This window comes from Vicia villosa, unplaced genomic scaffold (genome assembly GCF_029867415.1).
Source record: "Vicia villosa cultivar HV-30 ecotype Madison, WI unplaced genomic scaffold, Vvil1.0 ctg.000436F_1_1, whole genome shotgun sequence".
Lineage (NCBI taxonomy): Eukaryota > Viridiplantae > Streptophyta > Magnoliopsida > Fabales > Fabaceae > Vicia > Vicia villosa.
Genome location: NW_026705207.1, coordinates 832,854 through 851,652, shown reverse-complemented (window position 1 = coordinate 851,652; position 18,799 = coordinate 832,854). Strand labels below are relative to the sequence as shown.

General features: G+C 27.5%; 1 protein-coding gene and 2 long non-coding RNA genes across 3 annotated transcripts; 1 reads left to right on the top strand and 2 right to left on the bottom strand.

Annotated features, from left to right (window-relative positions):
* Positions 1-2,360: 2,360 nt before the first annotated feature.
* LOC131628251 (uncharacterized) lies at positions 2,361-3,684 on the bottom strand. The gene is made up of 2 exons (XR_009291708.1): positions 3,547-3,684; positions 2,361-3,406 (listed from the first exon to the last, which is right to left on the bottom strand). It is a non-coding gene; the product is annotated as an uncharacterized LOC131628251 (long non-coding RNA).
* Positions 2,771-4,590, top strand: LOC131628250 (probable glucuronoxylan glucuronosyltransferase IRX7). The gene is made up of 3 exons (XM_058899111.1): positions 2,771-3,409; positions 3,519-3,769; positions 3,861-4,590. Exons 1-3 carry the CDS (start codon positions 2,771-2,773, stop codon positions 4,339-4,341), a joined length of 1,371 nt encoding a protein of 456 aa, XP_058755094.1. The 3' UTR covers positions 4,342-4,590.
* Positions 4,591-9,696: 5,106 nt separating this feature from the next.
* Positions 9,697-11,097, bottom strand: LOC131628241 (uncharacterized). The gene is made up of 4 exons (XR_009291701.1): positions 10,575-11,097; positions 10,389-10,457; positions 10,229-10,280; positions 9,697-9,936 (listed from the first exon to the last, which is right to left on the bottom strand). It is a non-coding gene; the product is annotated as an uncharacterized LOC131628241 (long non-coding RNA).
* Positions 11,098-18,799: the final 7,702 nt, after the last annotated feature.

Here is an 18,799-nt window from a genome sequence, read left to right as displayed (position 1 = left end):
GCATCAAAATTTTGACTTTAGATATTACTCCCCCTTTTTGTCATAATCAAAAAGTTTATGAGTGAAAAACATGAAACTTAGAAGGCAAGAACAATAAATAAGGCCTTATTGATGATAAAATGGAGTACAATAAAATAGAGGAGGGAATGAAGTTGGATGCTTGAGATGAGATTTCTCAAAAAAAATGTTAAGGGTAAAAACATGATTTCTCTGATTTCAAGAACGAGAGGTGGTTAATGAATAGTGCATGGCACATAGAAGGAGTATGTAGTGCATGGAATCAAAAGATATGAGAAGTAATAAATGATCATCATAATTTGATTTTAATCATTTATAGTAGATTAAAACATAATGCTCAAGTGACACTTGGTAGAAATAATTATTTGCATAATCAGGGTTACACACATCAATCAAATCCGAGTGACACCTTTAATATTCTCAGAATCTAGAAGATCAAAATATCTCTATTTAATCATGAATGTTATTGAACGAAACATCTTCCGATGATCTCATAAATTCGATAATCCTCTAGTTGATTCTTCATCCAAAGCATCTGAGTGTTGCACAAAGAGGCTGAGATGTATTTCACAATCCAAATTGCGGAACTTGAGTTTATGTTTTGATTGTAGAAGGGCAATTTGGACTTTCCACGAGACAATAAACACATGTGACAGCTATTCTGAATTAATAATAATAAAAAAACGATGCCACATCATCAATTTTGATGATGTGGCATGACCAAAGATTAAAGACAAATATTTTTTAAAAGTTAGGATATTTCATACAAGATTTTTTATTTGCAGAGGAGTTTTTAAAAAAAAACCTATATGACATAAAAAAAAATAGATATTAATCCTTTAAAATATTATAGTCATAGTTCCATTTAGCTAACTAAATGCAACAACTTCTTATAAGAACACAAGTATGAATCCCTAATATTTTACTTACTATGTCATCATATTTTATAGGTTTATTATTTATTTAAACTTTGCAATGACAATTTATTAATTTTAATGCAAAAGAAAAGATGAGAAAAAAAGCGGCATGTTACCAAGAGCTTCGTCTTTATGATCCATTACTACTGATTACTCATGCACGTGACAAGAAAATAATCCATCTCTTTCCATTTCAACTTTCATGTTCTTTCTCCTTGTTATTCTTTTTATAAGATACTAATCTGAATTTTACAATAACTAGCCAATTTTACAATAACCCTTAGACTGTGCGAGACACATGTTAAATATTTTTTAAATAAAATTTTTTTAAAAATATTTATAATTTAGAAATTTTATTTATAGCAAAATTACTATTGTCTATTGTATAAATAAAATGTAATTATTATTAATAGTATATATATAGAAGTTTATTTAACTATTTTTCTTTATAAATTATAAAATAATTTGGGTATTTCTAATTTATTAATAATTTGTATAAATAAAAAAAATTAACCCGTTAAATAAAAAGAGAATCAATCAAGATGACATTCCAATTAAAAGCATATTTGTAACGATTATTATAATAAATTTTCTCTTTTTATTAAAAGTAAATTGTAATATTGATCATAAGTTAACAAATTAAAATTTTCAAAAGCAATAAATAAGATTATAATTAATTAAAACTACTATAAATAAATAAAAAAGTAGGAAATAAATTCTTAAATTTATTATAAATTTAAATTTGACTAATTATGTTTTAATATCAATATAAGTAATATATGTCATAATTTTAAAAATGAAAAACTGAAATATATTCTATATATTATAAACTTATGTTTTTTTTAACTAGTATTCAAATTATTAAATTAAAAAATAAAAAGACTTACAATAATACAATTCGATTATTTATGTTAACTATTTCACATGGTTCTATTTATATATACTTTTTAAAATTTATTTTATATATATATATATATATATATATATATATATATATATATATATATATATATATATTGTTAGGGTATTTTAAATATTTATTATATTTAAAAAATAAATTTTCTTTGATACATAAGATAAAAAATATATATTTTAGTTGTTTTAAATGTAAAATAAAAAAATACATAATTGAAAAAAACAAAATAATTATTGATATATGATTTTTTTTGTACAGTTTATAAATTTACAAGAAAATATTTGATTTAAATAATTGTCAATTTTGATCTACAAATATATAAGCTTAATTGACTTTTCAAATTAATAAATCTTATATCACTTCTGTATAATTATTGTTCACTATATATGTTTTATAATGATAGGTAATAAGAACAAATTAATAAAATCTTATTTTTTTCATTTATAATAAATTTTAAATTGTGTGATATCATCCTATACAACAACTATTGTAAAATAAATATGCCACTGTAGGAAAATGTCCACTCATTCCGAATAAAACCACAAGGACAACAATACAGACTATACATTAGTACATTACACCCTGTAGAAAAATATAAAATTTTAAAAGCCTTAATTTAACACACCACCAGAACACCCATTAAAATTTAAAAGCATTAATTATAACACATTAATTTAACATAACACCCATTTTCCGAAAATAAAAAACAATTTATCCTCTCTGTTCAATAACGAAATCCCAACAAAAATTCACACCTTTCCTTCTCCTCCATCACTGTTTCTTCCTCCATCGCTGTTTCTTCGCTTCCACTTCTTCCCATACCAGAACACGAAAACACCCTCCCAACTACCAAACACTCTCTCAACCTCTCACCATCCTTCATCTTCAATCCATTTCCTTCTCACTTTCAATAAATGAAATGGAGAATCTCAAGAAAACATCCTCAAAAAACAACAAAGGATACTATGTTAAAATGAAACTCATGCACAACAACAAACATGGTTTTAGACCTCAACAAGAAAAATACAACTCTTTCCATAAATACTTCAAATGGATTCTCTGGCTTTCTCTTTCTCTCTATTTCTTCACTTCCTACCTCATCAGCAACAACAACAATAACAACAATCACCCTAAACCAACCCACATCATAAAATCACTTTCTCAATCTCAATCCTTTTCCACCAACAAAACAACATCAAATATAAAAAATCTCAAGATATTCATCTACGATCTTCCTCCGAAATACAACACAGTTTGGCTCACAAACCAACGATGCAAAACTCATTTATTTGCTTCAGAAGTTGCTATCCATAAAGCTTTGTTAACAAGCGATTCTCGAACTTTTGACCCTTATGACGCTGACTTTTTCTTCGTACCCGTTTACGTTTCCTGTAACTTCAGCACCGTTAATGGCTTCCCTGCCATCGGTCACGCGCGTTCCTTAATTTCTTCTGCAGTTCATCTCATCTCATCTGATTACCCGTTCTGGAACCGAAGCAGAGGCTCCGACCATGTTTTTGTAGCTTCCCATGATTTCGGCTCTTGTTTCCATACCCTGGTAAAGAAATAAACAACTCAATATTAATATTAGTTTATGCTATGTTGTTAATTGTTATAGTTATACATGTATATTTTTCAATGGTAGATTTTATTTTTGGATTTTGAAGGAGGACGTGGCCATCAAAGATGGTGTACCTGAAATCATGAAGAGATCAATTGTGTTACAAACGTTTGGCGTCACCTATGATCATCCTTGTCAGAAGGTTGAACATGTTGTGATACCGCCGTTTGTTTCACCGGGAAGTATAGTTAACACGTTGAAGAATTTTCCGGTGAACGGACGGCGAGATATTTGGGTTTTCTTCCGTGGGAAAATGGAAGTTCATCCTAAGAATGTTAGTGGAAGATTTTACAGCAAGTAATCAATTTTAATCTCCAATCAAAATTTTAATTTGCATGCTTATTTTTTTAGTGGATTTTGTATTGAATTTACGGTTTTGTCCTTGAAGGAAAGTGAGGACGGTGATATGGAAAAATTTCAACGGCGACCGGAGGTTTTATCTTCAACGGCGGAGATTTGCCGGTTATCAGTCGGAGATTGCTCGTTCGGTGTTTTGTTTATGTCCTTTGGGGTGGGCCCCATGGAGTCCGAGGTTGGTTGAGTCTGTTGCGTTGGGCTGTGTGCCGGTTATTATAGCGGATGGGATTCGGTTACCGTTTCCTTCCGCCGTGAAGTGGTCGGAGATTTCAGTTACGGTGGCGGAAAAGGATGTTTGGAGGCTAGCGGAGATATTGGAAAATGTGGCAGCGAGTAATTTAAGCTTGATTCAGAGGAAGTTGTGGGACCCACGGACAAGGAAAGCACTGCTTTTTAATAGTAGGGTCCAGGAAGGGGATGCCACGTGGCAGGTGTTACATTCTTTGAGTGAGAAGCTGGGTAGGTCTTATAGGAGTTCGAGGGTTTCACGCCAATTAGATTTTGACACGTAATAGGTTTGAATATTGGAATTTTACACATAGATAGATTCACACACATCGGAAAAGAATAAATGTAAATAATAAATATAAAGAAGAATTAGTGGAGTACAGCTGGAAATGAATGGGTGATGATGGGACCCATTGAATGACATGGTAGCATTGATTTGTTGTCCGTGCGGTTTTGAATAGTTTGAGAGATACTATTATTATGTAAAATCATTTTTGCTTGTAAATAAATTGTATATGAATATAAAAAATAAATGGGAGATACACACAATTTTCTAAATGGTGTGTGTTGGTGTTTCTTATAGTAGTAGTACTATTTTATTGAGTTAGGAATTGGTTAGCTTGGAACTGGGTAAAGGTTTTGAGTTGAGTGAAAAGGTATTGGAAAATGAGGATAAATGTGGGGAAAGGGTTGATGAGATATTGGTGTTTGGTGTGTGAAATGATTAATGAGAATGGACATGTATGTGGAAAGTTTGTGTGTGTCAGGTACTTTATTGCAGTAATTTAATTTTGAATAGTAGGTAGTAGTATTGAAAGCAATGAAAGGTAATGGGGGTGTCAGTGATCACGGGTAAGGTATGGGGTGTCAAAATCAATGCATGAAGAATTCAACATGGAACTTTTGGTGTAGTATGTATCATGTGTTCTGTGTTCTCATCTCTTGTTTGTTCTACATCAGATAATTGTAGTGCTTTTGCACAATGAATTTTTTAAAGAACTTACAGGTTCAAAATGTTAAGTAAAATTTAACATTTTTTATTAATGAACACCATGATACCTTTTAATTTAGTTGGATATTAGTATCATTGTTCAATCAAATACTATTATTCAATGATACGTCACTTGTATTTGTATTCAGGGATAAAAATAGGTTGGGTTGAATTAGGTTTTGCCAAACTGGAGTCTGATTTGTTTAAAATTTCAAAGCTTAAATTTGACTTTTGACCTATCGAAGACTTGTTTTTAGACCCGAGTCTTGTCTCTTTGAAGACCTGATTGATTTAATAGCCTACATAAAAGTTTATTTTATTTCAACATATTCAAATAAGCAATTCAACTATTGTTAAAATAGAGGAACAAATTAAAGATTATTTAAATTAAATATTTATTTGCATTGATTTATTGAAGTTTACCTATTAACATATGTTTTGTGATACTTTTTATTTGAGAGAATTTATGAAAACAACTTATGATATTATTTAAAAAGTTTGTTTTTGCTTATTTTTATAAGTCCTTCTAGACAACTAAACTTTATTTTTTTATTTTAATCTAACATACAAACATCATATAATAATATTAATACAGTTATTCATATTTGTTTAAGTAAAAAGCTTTTTTTTAGTCCCTGATCTAGACTGTTAAACTAACTGTTAAACTAAGACTATGAACAATGGTTTATAAATTCAACACTCTCCTTTTTCACTTTTTATATTTTACATCATCTTCTCTTTCTTCCACCTAATAAACACATGTTCAATTTTTACTCATTACATTGGTTTTGTTTAATAAAATTCAACACTCTACTCCACCACCATTCACAACACACTAAAAATCTAAATATTCACAAAAACCAATAAGAATTTGCAAAATATTTTATATGGTCCCACTCCCTCCCCATTCAACATGTTGAATATTTTCAACACCAATTAATCCACCTCACTTTCAACACTCAATTCAACACCTCATTGCAAGCATTCAACTATTAAAAAAACTAGTAACAAACCCATGCGTTTGCACGGGTTTGTTAATAATTAAATGTATAGTTAATAAAAAAATATTTTGATCAGTAACTCCATGTTCCCGTTAATAATCAATATTTTGATCAATAACTTCATGTTCCCGTGTACAAATATTATTTTTATTTAGACAGTGTTATCAAAAATATTTAGATCAATAGTAAATTTTTGTATATAAAATATTTAGATCAATAATAGAATTTTTTCTGTATATCATTTTTTGATAGAAAATATTTAGATCATAAATACTATTTTTTATATAAATATATTTAGATTAATAATAATTTTTTTCATCTTGTTTTTATGTAGTTATAGAGAAACTAATGTTTCCATCTTATTTTTATGCTATGCACAAATTTATTCACACATGCACGAGTTTTATCTAGTATCAAACTCGTGCATACGCACGTGTTCGGATGTGTTACGCGCATTTGTTTACATAATATATTTATTTTAAATATAAGATTAAAAAAGAAAAGAAAAATATTTAGATCTGTAATAAATTTTTCGCATATAAAAATATTTAGATCAATAATATTTTTTTTCGTATAAAAATATTGTTTTTGTATGTATTATTAAAAAACTCGTGCATACGCACGTGTTTTGGTCTGTTACGGGCATTTGTTTACATATTATATTTATTTTAAATACAAAGTTAAAGAAGAAGAAAAATATTTAGATCAATAATAAATTTTTTGCATATAAAGATATTTAGATAAATAATAAGTTTTTCGCTGTAAATTATTTTTATATAAAAAATATTTGATCATAAATACCATTTCTCGTATATAAAAATATTTAGATCAATAATAGATTTTTTTTCATATACAAATATTATTTTTGTTTAGGTATAATTTAAAAAACTATTTGGATCAATAGTAAATTTTTATATATAAAAATATTTAAATAAATAATATATATTTTTTCGTGTACCATTTTTGAATAAAAAATACTTGGATCATAAATATTATTTAAATTTAAATATTTAAATTGAATATTTGTGGTATCTATTTAATATAAGAGAAAAGAGGTTATGCACTGACAGTGTAAAATATTTTTACACTGTCAATCAATCACCACCATGCATCCAATTAAAACATTATTTTATTTAAAAAAAATTTTAATGACATGGCACATTCATGACTCCCTATTGGATGACAGTGTAAAATAGTTTTACACTGTCAGTGCACTACCTTTTAACTCTTAATATAATATAATATATTATTTTTTAAAAAAGATCTTGATTGCAAACATAATAAAAATGACATAGTAAATTACACGGTCACACTTATGAAAAAACGCTGTAACACTCTATTAAATTTTATTTAACGTGTACATTAGTTAAACTCTGCACTACTTTGTTTTCTCTCTCTAATACTCTATTATTAAACTCAATTATTTTTTTACCATCATTTTAGTCAATAAATAAATATTCCATCAAATTTTATTTACTTCTTTCTTTTTTTCTTTAATTTTTTTCATATATAAAAGGGTATTTTTCTATAGTTGTTCTAAAATATTTATATATAATAATAGTAATAAAAATTAATTAATTTTAGATTAATATACACTTGGGGATTAAATAAATTTTGAAATAGCTTCAACATTGAAACAGACACACTTTATTATGATAATAAAAATAATTAATTTTAAATTTATATACATTTTATTACCAATATCTATTTCTCAACAGTTGTAGACACATTTTAATAGATTTTAATAGGCTCATAAAGTAATATTTACTGATAAGATTTAAAGAAAAGTAATTAACACACTCAAACCATAAATCATCTTTTAATTTCATATAAAAAATTTATAAAAAGTTAATTAAAAAATATAATGAAAATACGGTAAGTCATAATTAGACTAAAAAAGACATTGTGATGAACCAATCGTTAGTTGGTTCAGTGATGATTGGTGCTGGACTTGGTAGGGAGAACCACGGTTCGATCCCCGCAACTGCGATCGGGTATAAAGCCAAAAAAACAAAAAAAAAAACATTGTGATGAAATAAAGATAAATAAATAAATTTATTAGTAATGTAATATAAAAAAAAATAGAAACGTGTGAAGTAGTGGTAAAATGCAATAATAAATTAATTTAATAATGAATTAGTATACAATGATATATGAAATGAAAAAGTTTTGTTAGAAAACAAATAATTTCTTTTGTAGTAATATAAGTAAAAGAATAAATATTACATAAATTAAAACAGTATGAAAAAAAATGAGGTGATGTTGTATTTTATTTTAATGAACAAACGTGTTATAATGGATCATCTCTAATATATTATATTTTGACATCTATGTAGTATATGTTCTTGCAGGTTGATTTTATATTATTTTAATTAACATAATAATTTCATCAATATTTTAAAAGAGTGATGCTATTTATAACGAAAATAAAATTCACGAAAACATCACGAATAAACCATAACCTTTGGATTGTGTGTCATTTATTGAAACAATGTTTTGATCAAAATAAAGAGGTCCCACCATATATACACATAATGCTATTTATTAAATACATGATATGATAACAATAAAAAAGTCCCACCATTTATACACGTATAATTTGTCGTGATGCTTTCGTGAGCAAATTGCTTCGCGACAAATATCATTATCCATTTTAAAAACACATATAAATGGATAATTGAAAATAATTGATTTGATATCTCACATTAAAGATTTTAACCAAAAATAAAAATTTCTATTGTTATATTTTCTATAATAATTAATACATAAATTATAAATTAATAATAATAAATAAAATTTAAAAGACATACACTGAATGTAGTTTTATGATTTCATATATTGATATAATATTTTTTTATAGTATTTTTATATTGAAAAAAATTGTGACATTCTAATAATTAAAAACTACATTTAATTCCATAACTATCCTCCAACACAAGGTTTATACAATTACTAATATGAAAAAGTGATAATGGTGACAAAATATTATAGAAAAGTTTTTTTAGTTTTGTTAAGTTATTTATAGAAATTCTATTATGATTATGAACCAATATTAATGAAAAAAATTAAAGAGAGATTTTGCACGTCATTTATAAATATTTATTCACATGGTAAAAAAGAAAAATTTACAAAGATAATATTTTTAATCTATTTTATTCTTGTGAATGAACTATAATTAAAAATGGCAAATAATGTTAAAAATTAGAAGAAAAAAATATAATAGTATTACACCTACTAATTTTCTTTTAATGACAAATAAAAGAACATTTTTGTTATGGCAAGAAAACTGCATATTTAAATTATGATGGAATCATATTCATCGGTTCATGTGTATACTCATTCTATTCAAATGTATTGTACTTAATTTGTAGACACAAAGTAACTTAATTTGTTAGCGTATTTAAAATGTCGCAGATTATTTTTATCAATAAATTTATTGCATTCTAATTATTGTCACAAATAAACGTTTATTGCATTTATTTTAAAACAATAACAATTTAATTAAACCTCATTTAATACTCCTTATCTAGTGCCCCCGGGCACTGGTTATGGTTAGCAGGACCCTATTAAAAAAGACTTTTACATGTTCTACCTCCCAGAAAAAGTTGAACTAAATACTCATAATAAAAGGAAGATTTTAAGCAATATAAGAGTAACTTATTTATTATTGTTTTACATGATGTCCTGAAGCAAAACAGACCTAAATTGTCGCAAAGCAGAAGTCAAATCATGCAAAAAGTAACCGCCAATTGTCATAGCTGATAAAGGTAGCAGGTCACAATTAATGATGAGTTAACCCTTGCTTGCAGAATTTTCAAAAAAGCAAGAAGCTATCAATTCTTTTGACCGGTTTCAAACTGCATACAGGCTGAAATAGATGTAATTTCCTGTGTTGGAGAAAATTCAAAGAAAAAGAAACCACACCAAAACAAATTTATAAGTAAACCCATAAAAAATAACATTAAAAAATATATAACAATAAAGAGGATGGTGAGTAAAATAATAAAAAAGCTAACATTTTTATGTAAATCCAAAAAGAAAAACATTTAACTAAATGTGTAAGCCCTATTTTTTTTACTATAAATCAACCATAGAAGAACTATAAAGACAAGATTTGACTAATATAACAAAAAGATGTGATTTAAAAAAAAATAGAAAAAAAAGAAAAGATAAACATACCTTTGAGATGGATGAAGAAGATGAACAATATCCTCCATATGCATAATAAAATCTGTCAGAAATTCAAAACACCAAATATTTAATCAACAAATCATTGTTCAATTAACAATAAATCATATTTTGGTTGAAAGATACAACTTTAGATTTGAAAAACCAATACCAAACTTTTCTGAAACTTCATATTTTTAAGATCTTTTTTTTCTTACGACTCTCCAGATCTGTTGAAAACCTAAAATAAAATAAGAGGAAAAGTATGTGCACAATAAGGTGAAAAAGAGAAAATAAAGATGAGATTTGACCAATATATAACAATAAGAAGTGATTTTTATCAAGAAGTTAAAAATACCTTTCAGAGTTAGACGAAGAAGATAAACAATATCCTCCATAAATAGAACAAAACCTGTCCGAAAATCAAAGCCCAAAATATATAATCAACAAACCATTTTGATTTTAAATATGGAGATTTTGATTTCAAATCCGGTGGATTCGGTGGTTTTGATTTGAGATCTAGTGTTTCCGCCATAAGTCATTTCAGATTGGAAAGATGAATGAGAGAAGATAAATATTCACTGAAGAGTGATGAATAGAAACTGAAAAACATAAAAACAAAAACTGAGTTAGTTAGTAAAACATGCAAAATAAATAAAGGTTTGTAAAATAAAATTTACTCAATTGATGATGAGTGAGTTGATAAAGAAGATGATGTCTTCAGTTGTAAACTGATAAGTGAAAAAGAAAAAAAAAAGTAAAGAGAGGTTTGAGAGAGATCCCAGAAGAAGAGAAAATAAAAAAGAGACTTGTATGAGCAAAAAGAAGAAAAAGTAAGTTAGATAGAAAAAGAACCAAAAAGAAACAATGTATTGGAAAATCAAAGACAAAAAATGCAAAAGTTAAATTGCATTGAAAAAGACACAGTTAATTTGAAATGAGGTTAATAAAATATGTGGAAATATGAAAAGTTACTAAAGAGCATTAAATGCAATAAGTACAATTGAAAAACAAAATTGTGTTAATACTATCAGCATTTTCACGTGAGGTAGCAAAGTAAGAGTTAGAGAATAGAGAAGCTAGACATGTGGCACATTGTAGAAGCAGAAGGGTATAATGGTACTTTCCAGAGCAATTGATTTTCTTATATTGTAGATTATTCAACACCTCCATTATACATAGCCCAAATAGACTTATTAAAAAATATGAGCCTTCTCTATTTGTAAAAAAAAATTTGATCTGACATATTTTCACCTATACTTAAGTTCTATTATTGATTTGACATATTTTCACCTATACTTATATCTAATTAGTTATCATGGTACTGAAGATTTTTTTTTTTTAAATACAATTCAATAAAACAAACACTCATACGAAATAAAATAAAAAATATTATAATTAGATAAATGGCATAATTTTTTATTACATAAAGAGTTAAATTATGTTAACTACTCTCTAGAACTTTAAAAATGTGCTTGATCTATCATGTCAATCCATAATCCCTATAATTTATGGTAGATTGAGTCGTAAATTTTTTTAAAAAAAAATACGGCCTTATCTTTTTTTAGCACATTCATCAGGCCTATATATTTTAAAGGTCGGATTAGGTTGGTCAAGATGGTTTTGGATTGACACAATAATTTTTTTTTTTATAAAATAATTTTAATTAATTTTGGGTAAAATTTGAGTTAAGATATGATGGTATAAGTGTATTTTTAAATTTAAAAAGTTATAAGAAAATAAAAATATATTCTTAAGACGATGTAATTAAAGAAATGACTGTGAGATGATGATTTTTTCTTTTAATTAGATGAAGAGAAAATTTAATAAGTATTAAAGATAATATTAAGTTAATTTCTAATTTTACATAAATATTTTTGTAGTATTCGTGTGTATATATATATATATATATATATATATATATATATATATATATATATATATATATATATATATATATATATATATATATATATATATATATATATATATATATATGAATGTTGATTTGATGAATATTTTACATATCACTTAACTAAATCTAATATTACTCTCTACTTATGTTATCAAGCTTTTGTCCATTATATTCATTTTTATAAAATTAAAATTAAAATATGGGCCAGATTTGCTCATCAAACCGCATGACCCATTAAAAACTTAGTCGGACTCATTTTTAATAGTTTATTAAATAATCAAACGGATCCACTTCAATTTATTTATATGTTTTATTCCACTGGCCTAAGGAAGGTTGAGCTGAAATGACCTATTTGACAATTCTACTCTCTTGCCATAAATTAACTCGAATAACAAGAGTTATTAATTTTGGATGAGAAAAAAAATTATGTATCATTTTACTCGTTATTAAATATATAAGGATAAATTTAAAGTTTTGGAGAGAAAAAAATAGTAAATAAAAGATAATATATTTTTTTAAATTTTATTAATATTATATTGAAATTGTAAAGTAATTTATAATTTACAATTTTTTTATCAAATAATTTATAATTTAGAATGAAGTAATATGTTTTTATTAGCTAGTTGTTAAGTAATTAATTTTTAGTTAATTGTTAGTTATAGAATTAGACTAAGGGCTTTTTTTCTCTAACAAACTTGTAAAATGGGCCTATATAAACCAAGAGTCCATCTTGTAATAATTAAGAAAAGCTAATAAAAATTTCCTTTTCATTTTTTGTTTTTTCTACTAATTATCATGCAGGTTCAATGCTTTTCTCCCTTGAACTGGTGTGAAGATTTCATCCTTATCTTTGATCTTTTATAAGTAAAACATCAAAAGATTTTATTTTATTTTTTCATTTTTTTCTTTCTTAAATCTCAAATTCTAACTTTTCCTTTCATCTTTTGATGTGTTTTCATCTTCTTCCTCAACCTCAAATAGATGTTAGAACATAAAATCACATAATTGATGAATTATAGAGTAAGTGGAGAAAGAGGTCGTGAGAGAGAAGAGAAATAGAGAGAGATAATTAAGGGTGAAAATGATAATTTGCATTAATCAATGATGAGGATGCCTCCAAAATATTTATATAAGTATTACAAAATGATTATGACCTAAAACATATCAACAAAATAAAAAAAAGAAGAAGCCAAAACTCGGAACTGTAATCGGTTAACACAAACTGTTAACTGATTACAGCAGACATAAATCATAAAAACTCAATGTCAGATGTAACCAAATTTAAGTTTTCGTTAAGCGGTTAAGGCAACTCCAAAACTATTTTTTTTCTTGTCCAAAAGTGCTTTTCTATGAACCGTTATCCATTACACCCCATATTAACATGTTATAGCACTTAATTACAATGTTTTCTATTAACAAGTCCTCACTCTTGACTGTTCTCCAATATTCCTATTTTTTTTCTTACTGACCAACACCAATTAGAAGTCTCATCAACAAACTATAAATAATTTTAAGACTAAATTACTCGGTCTTTTAAGTTATTTTAATTGTAACAAGTTAGTTCTTTATATTTTTTTTGTTACACGTGGATCCTTTATGTTAACTAACGTCTTTACCGTTGACATTTTTTCTGCTTTATTTTGTTCAATTAATTTTATTTTAACTTATAAAATTCATATTAAATCCGTTTTGATCAAAAAATTATGAAAAAATTCCTAAAAAGATTTCTTCTCATTTTACAAATCTTGTAATTTTATGAAAATTTTATTTTGTTTTACTATTTTTCTTTAATTTATTCTTTTGCGTGCATTTTAATTAGTTTAAAAATAGTTTTATGCACTAAAAAATTCTGAAAATTTTATTATATGATCCTATGATGGTCTCTGGCCTATGTTAAGTGACATATCAGTACCATTAGTGTCACTTCAGCGTTTTTGAAAAAAAGATCAACGGTGTAGACGTAAGTTAACATAAAGGACTCACACATATAAAAAAAACATAAAAAACTAACTTGTTACAATTAAATAACTTAAAAGAACCTGAAGATAATTTAGCCAAATTTTAAATAAACAACCTCTAATTAGTCACTCCTCGACACAACAAGCACCTACCGAAACATAGAAAAACAAGTTCTCAAAAATTTAACCTGGCACATGATCATCAGCTTACAACATTCATCTTGCCATGCAACCTTAAGATCAACTTGGCTATGACACTACACTATAACCCTTCAATATTTGACACATAAAATAATACTTCTAAATGACAGATATTTTCAAATTTTAGCTCTTAATCGTTCTTGCATAAAGTTCACATGTATTGTTTGTTTCTTCTTTTAAAAAACACTCTTTCAAAATAACAATAAGGAAACCAAATTTAAGGAGTGAACTAGAATAAACTATATATATTTAATCTTTCTTTCATTCTATTATTATTTGTCACTTATGACTAGTTTGAATTTCATACGAAGCAAACCAAGATTTTAAAATCATTCAACACAATTCAAATTTGTTTTATTTTTTAAATTTTTTTTCTCACCTTCGTTTATCTCGTTCATGTTCTACACACTCTATGCTTGCAAGAAAAATACACAAGATTATCAAATCTAAGTGCAATTATTAATTACATGTTAGTGTGAATAACTTTGGAATATCTCCTCCCTTTCACGAAGGTGGTGGGTCTTATCCAAGTGACATCACAGGTTAAGTTATATCCAATCACATACCTTTTTGAAAGAACCGTGAAGTTGTTAACAACAATCACAACACCAGATCCTTATCAGGATAATGAACTACAATAAGCATCACAAACTCCATGTATGCATGCACGAGCATGTATTTTTAATATATATAAACCCATTTCACGCATAATATTTAGCATAGCATGACACATCATACATATATCCAATCAAAGATACACACCAAATCATAAGACACAAATTAATTATAGGAATCCAGCTTAATACACACTTTCTATATTAAGCAAAAACACACTTGATTCGAAAAAAAAACAACACGTGTTAGTTTAAAACGTTAAAAAAATTTTAGTGTAAAAAAAAAAAAACGTTAAAAATATTTAATTATCAACAAATTTCTCAAAAACAACCAAGTATTATTTTGTAGTTTTGAAAATAATCAAAATAATTTCTAAACGACTTTAGAAGCAAAAATATTCCTTCTCAAATGTTTTTAGTACAACAACAAATTATAAGTTACTATCAATAACAAAATTAACAAAATTTAAACACATAATAAAAATAGACTCGGTTGATAAAAATTTTGACTCAAACTTCACCAAAATATTAGTTTAACTCCTATAATAGATATATATAAATTTTTTTATTGATAGTTTTTTTCTATAAACAGGAGAATTGTCTTTTTCTTGATTTTGATCCCTCTATTTTAAAAATCACTATTTTAGTCCCTTTTATAAGTTTTATGTGTAATTTTTTCCCCCTATTTTGTTTTTTTCTGCAAAATTAGTCTCTATTTCTGTTTCTTTTTCAATAGAAAATTCAAAAGGGGGACCAAAATCGTAATTTTAAAAATGGAGGGACTAAAATCGAGAAAAAGACAAAATAGGGGGACCAAAGTTACAATTAAACCTTAAAAAAAAAAAAAAAGAGATTACATTGAGGATATACAACTAGACTAATGAAAACAACCTAATGGATTTAATAGTTAATCTTTCATATCACACGAGATGACCTTTAGATCTTAATCTAAACCAATCCAAAAAATACTCTTTTTTATGCCCTCCCTAAAAAAGAGTTACATTACTAATTATCCAAATGAACTAATGATTGTTGTGGAGCAGCATGCAAAACCTTTTATAAATCCTTCCTTTCATCAAAGTCTGAAACGCCAACAAATGGTCTAAGATGGTCGTACAAGAGCTTAACCTGCAAAGACTATTCCAATCAAGAGCTTGAAACCAAATAGACTCAGTCACAATATAAAAAAAGAAAAAGAAAAGATGTAAGTGTGATTCTTCTAGCCCTAGGCACAAAGGGCATACAGGATTATGCGCGCCTCTAATAATTATCAGTATTGTTAGTTCATCTCTCGTTTGAAGCCTAATTAGGAGAGTCTGTTGGGTGAGAATATGGAGTAGATGAATAGTCTAGATGGGGTGAGCAAACCCTTTTAAAAATTTGTTCAGTTTTCAAAATGAAATATCAAAGTTTTTCGATGCGGAAGTCTTATAGCAAAAAATAAATACTTTATGCTTGAATTGGAAATTAATCACGAATACAGTTACACAATTAATAACTATAACATATTGATTAGAGATTATATCCAAAGAGTTACAAACTATAATGAATTGACACTTTGCAAACTACACGAGACGTGTTCTTTACAAAATCCAATTTCTACATAATTCTAACACTACATTCTGCAGATTTTAATCAACACTAAAACACAAATAGGTTTCAAGTCTAACAAAAACTTAAACTTATATAATTAATCGCCACCAACAAGAATTGACGATTAACTACACTAAGAAACGATTACCTAAACATTCAACAACCTACGAAAAGGGATGTTTAGTGGTTCGACTCTATCGTCCTCGCAGGAGCCTACTCCACTCTCTAATGGTTTCCCATTGAAGTTGGTTATTCAAATATGTTTTGACAAATATTACACGAGTTCATACAATTACAGTATCCACAATAATACTAAGAAAATAAATCTCCTATTTTGATCTTGACCCTTGAATGATGTAGGTTGAATTTCACCAATTAAATATAAAGCCCAACCACTATATGGCCAAGGCTTAAAAATAGAGTGTAACTCACTTGCAGGAACATGTTGAATACCTGCATGCTTCTGACATTCTTGACAACCCTTCATATATTCGACACAGTCTTTCAACATAGTTGGCCAATACAAACCTTGTCGAAACAGCAACCATTTGATCATGTGGACTACTTGATGAGCACCACAAGACCCACTATGGATAGGAGAATTTACCAAATAAGCTTCACTCCCACTAACACATTAAAGCAAGATTCCATTAAGAGTTTTCTTTGAAGGTAAAGGAAACACAAGAAATAGGGGTTTAAATTAGGTTTCAAGAATGAAAATTTTTTCTTTAACCAACACAAACAAGCAAGGAGAAAGGAATAAAAATAATGACGCAATAATTTTTATTATGGCTTGATGTTAACGAAGCTACCTCCAGTCCACTTGCCAAGGTGATTTTGCCTTCTCACAAGGACTTAATCCATTATAACCAAACTGATTACACACAAAAAACTAATGTCAATATCTTCTTGAGACTTCTGACTATACCATAGTCTCTCAAGGAAAATTATCAACTCACAAGTTGAAATACAAAGGTGTTTTACAAAGATGCTTCTTGATAAGTAGATTACACAAAATAAAAACAATGATATAACACAATAGTGTTTAGAGCAAGATATGAAACATGTTAATGAACTTGTTTAGAAGGATAAAAAGCTTTAATATAGTCTTTATAACCTTGTCTTCAGAGTCTTCAGAACTTGTTCTCAAGAACCTTGTCTTCAGAGTCTTTAGAACTTGTGCCAAAAGTTAGAGCTTGAAAATCTTAAGAAGTCCTTTTATCAGAATCAGAGTATGAAAATCTTAAGAAATAGACTATTCATTGTAAATAGCACATTGTTATCTCTTCAGAATCAGAGTGTGTTGATTCTAGAAACTGATGACGTCACACGCCATTCTATCAGAGTCAGAACTTATAAGAAAAATATATACACTAAACATAAACCATTAGGGTACACAATTATTCTCTAAGAAACAATGTATTATTATCATCAAAACTAAAGGCCAATCAAATATTATTCTTACATTCTTAAATAATTTTCTCCCAATAGTAACATAACTCAATGTCTTATATTTGATATTTCGATCTATCACCCCTGTTGGATTCTCCAAAAAATCACTAATTGATTTTCGCCAATCGTTAGTCGAGAGATTGTTAATGGAAAAATTTTCAATAGAGTTTTTGATTCATTAAACCCTTCTAGCCCCACCAGCTTTGACTTTGACAACTCAAATGGGAAAGGACCTCTAAACTATGAACACCCAAATAGACCTTAAACTTATGCAAATAATCTCCCAATTTCCTTAGAACCATCACCAATCTTATCAAATTATACCATGTCCTTAGAGCTCATGATGCATAATTCATCCAAATTTATCAAGGACCTCTCTTTCTGTTACAATAAAAAAATCATAGCTGGAACCATTTATCGCCATAGGGTCCTTAGTTTAGTAAAATAGAAATTGGCCTTCGCCAGTGCCATTAACATCACCATAGAATGACTATCTCGTCCCCTCACTCTTACAAACATATCTTTCTAGTTAATGTAATTGTTCTAGTGAGGGGTGAATAAGACCATACAAGGAAGGGATCCACGGTGACCCATCCTCCTTTGCTAGCAATCTTGGTACCGTATAAATAGAAGAAGATCGACAGTAGGAGAAAATTCTAAGTTCCAAGAATATAAAGGATGAAGGGAAGGAAAAATTAAATACCTACACTTGGGATGACGAAAGAGGGAGGATGGAGTTGAATCAGAAGAACCTAAGAAGAACTTTGCACTGAGAGAATATAGAAATTTTGGAGATAACATGGATAAGAAAGCGGTCAAAATCCCATTGTTATAGATCCAATTACCTAGG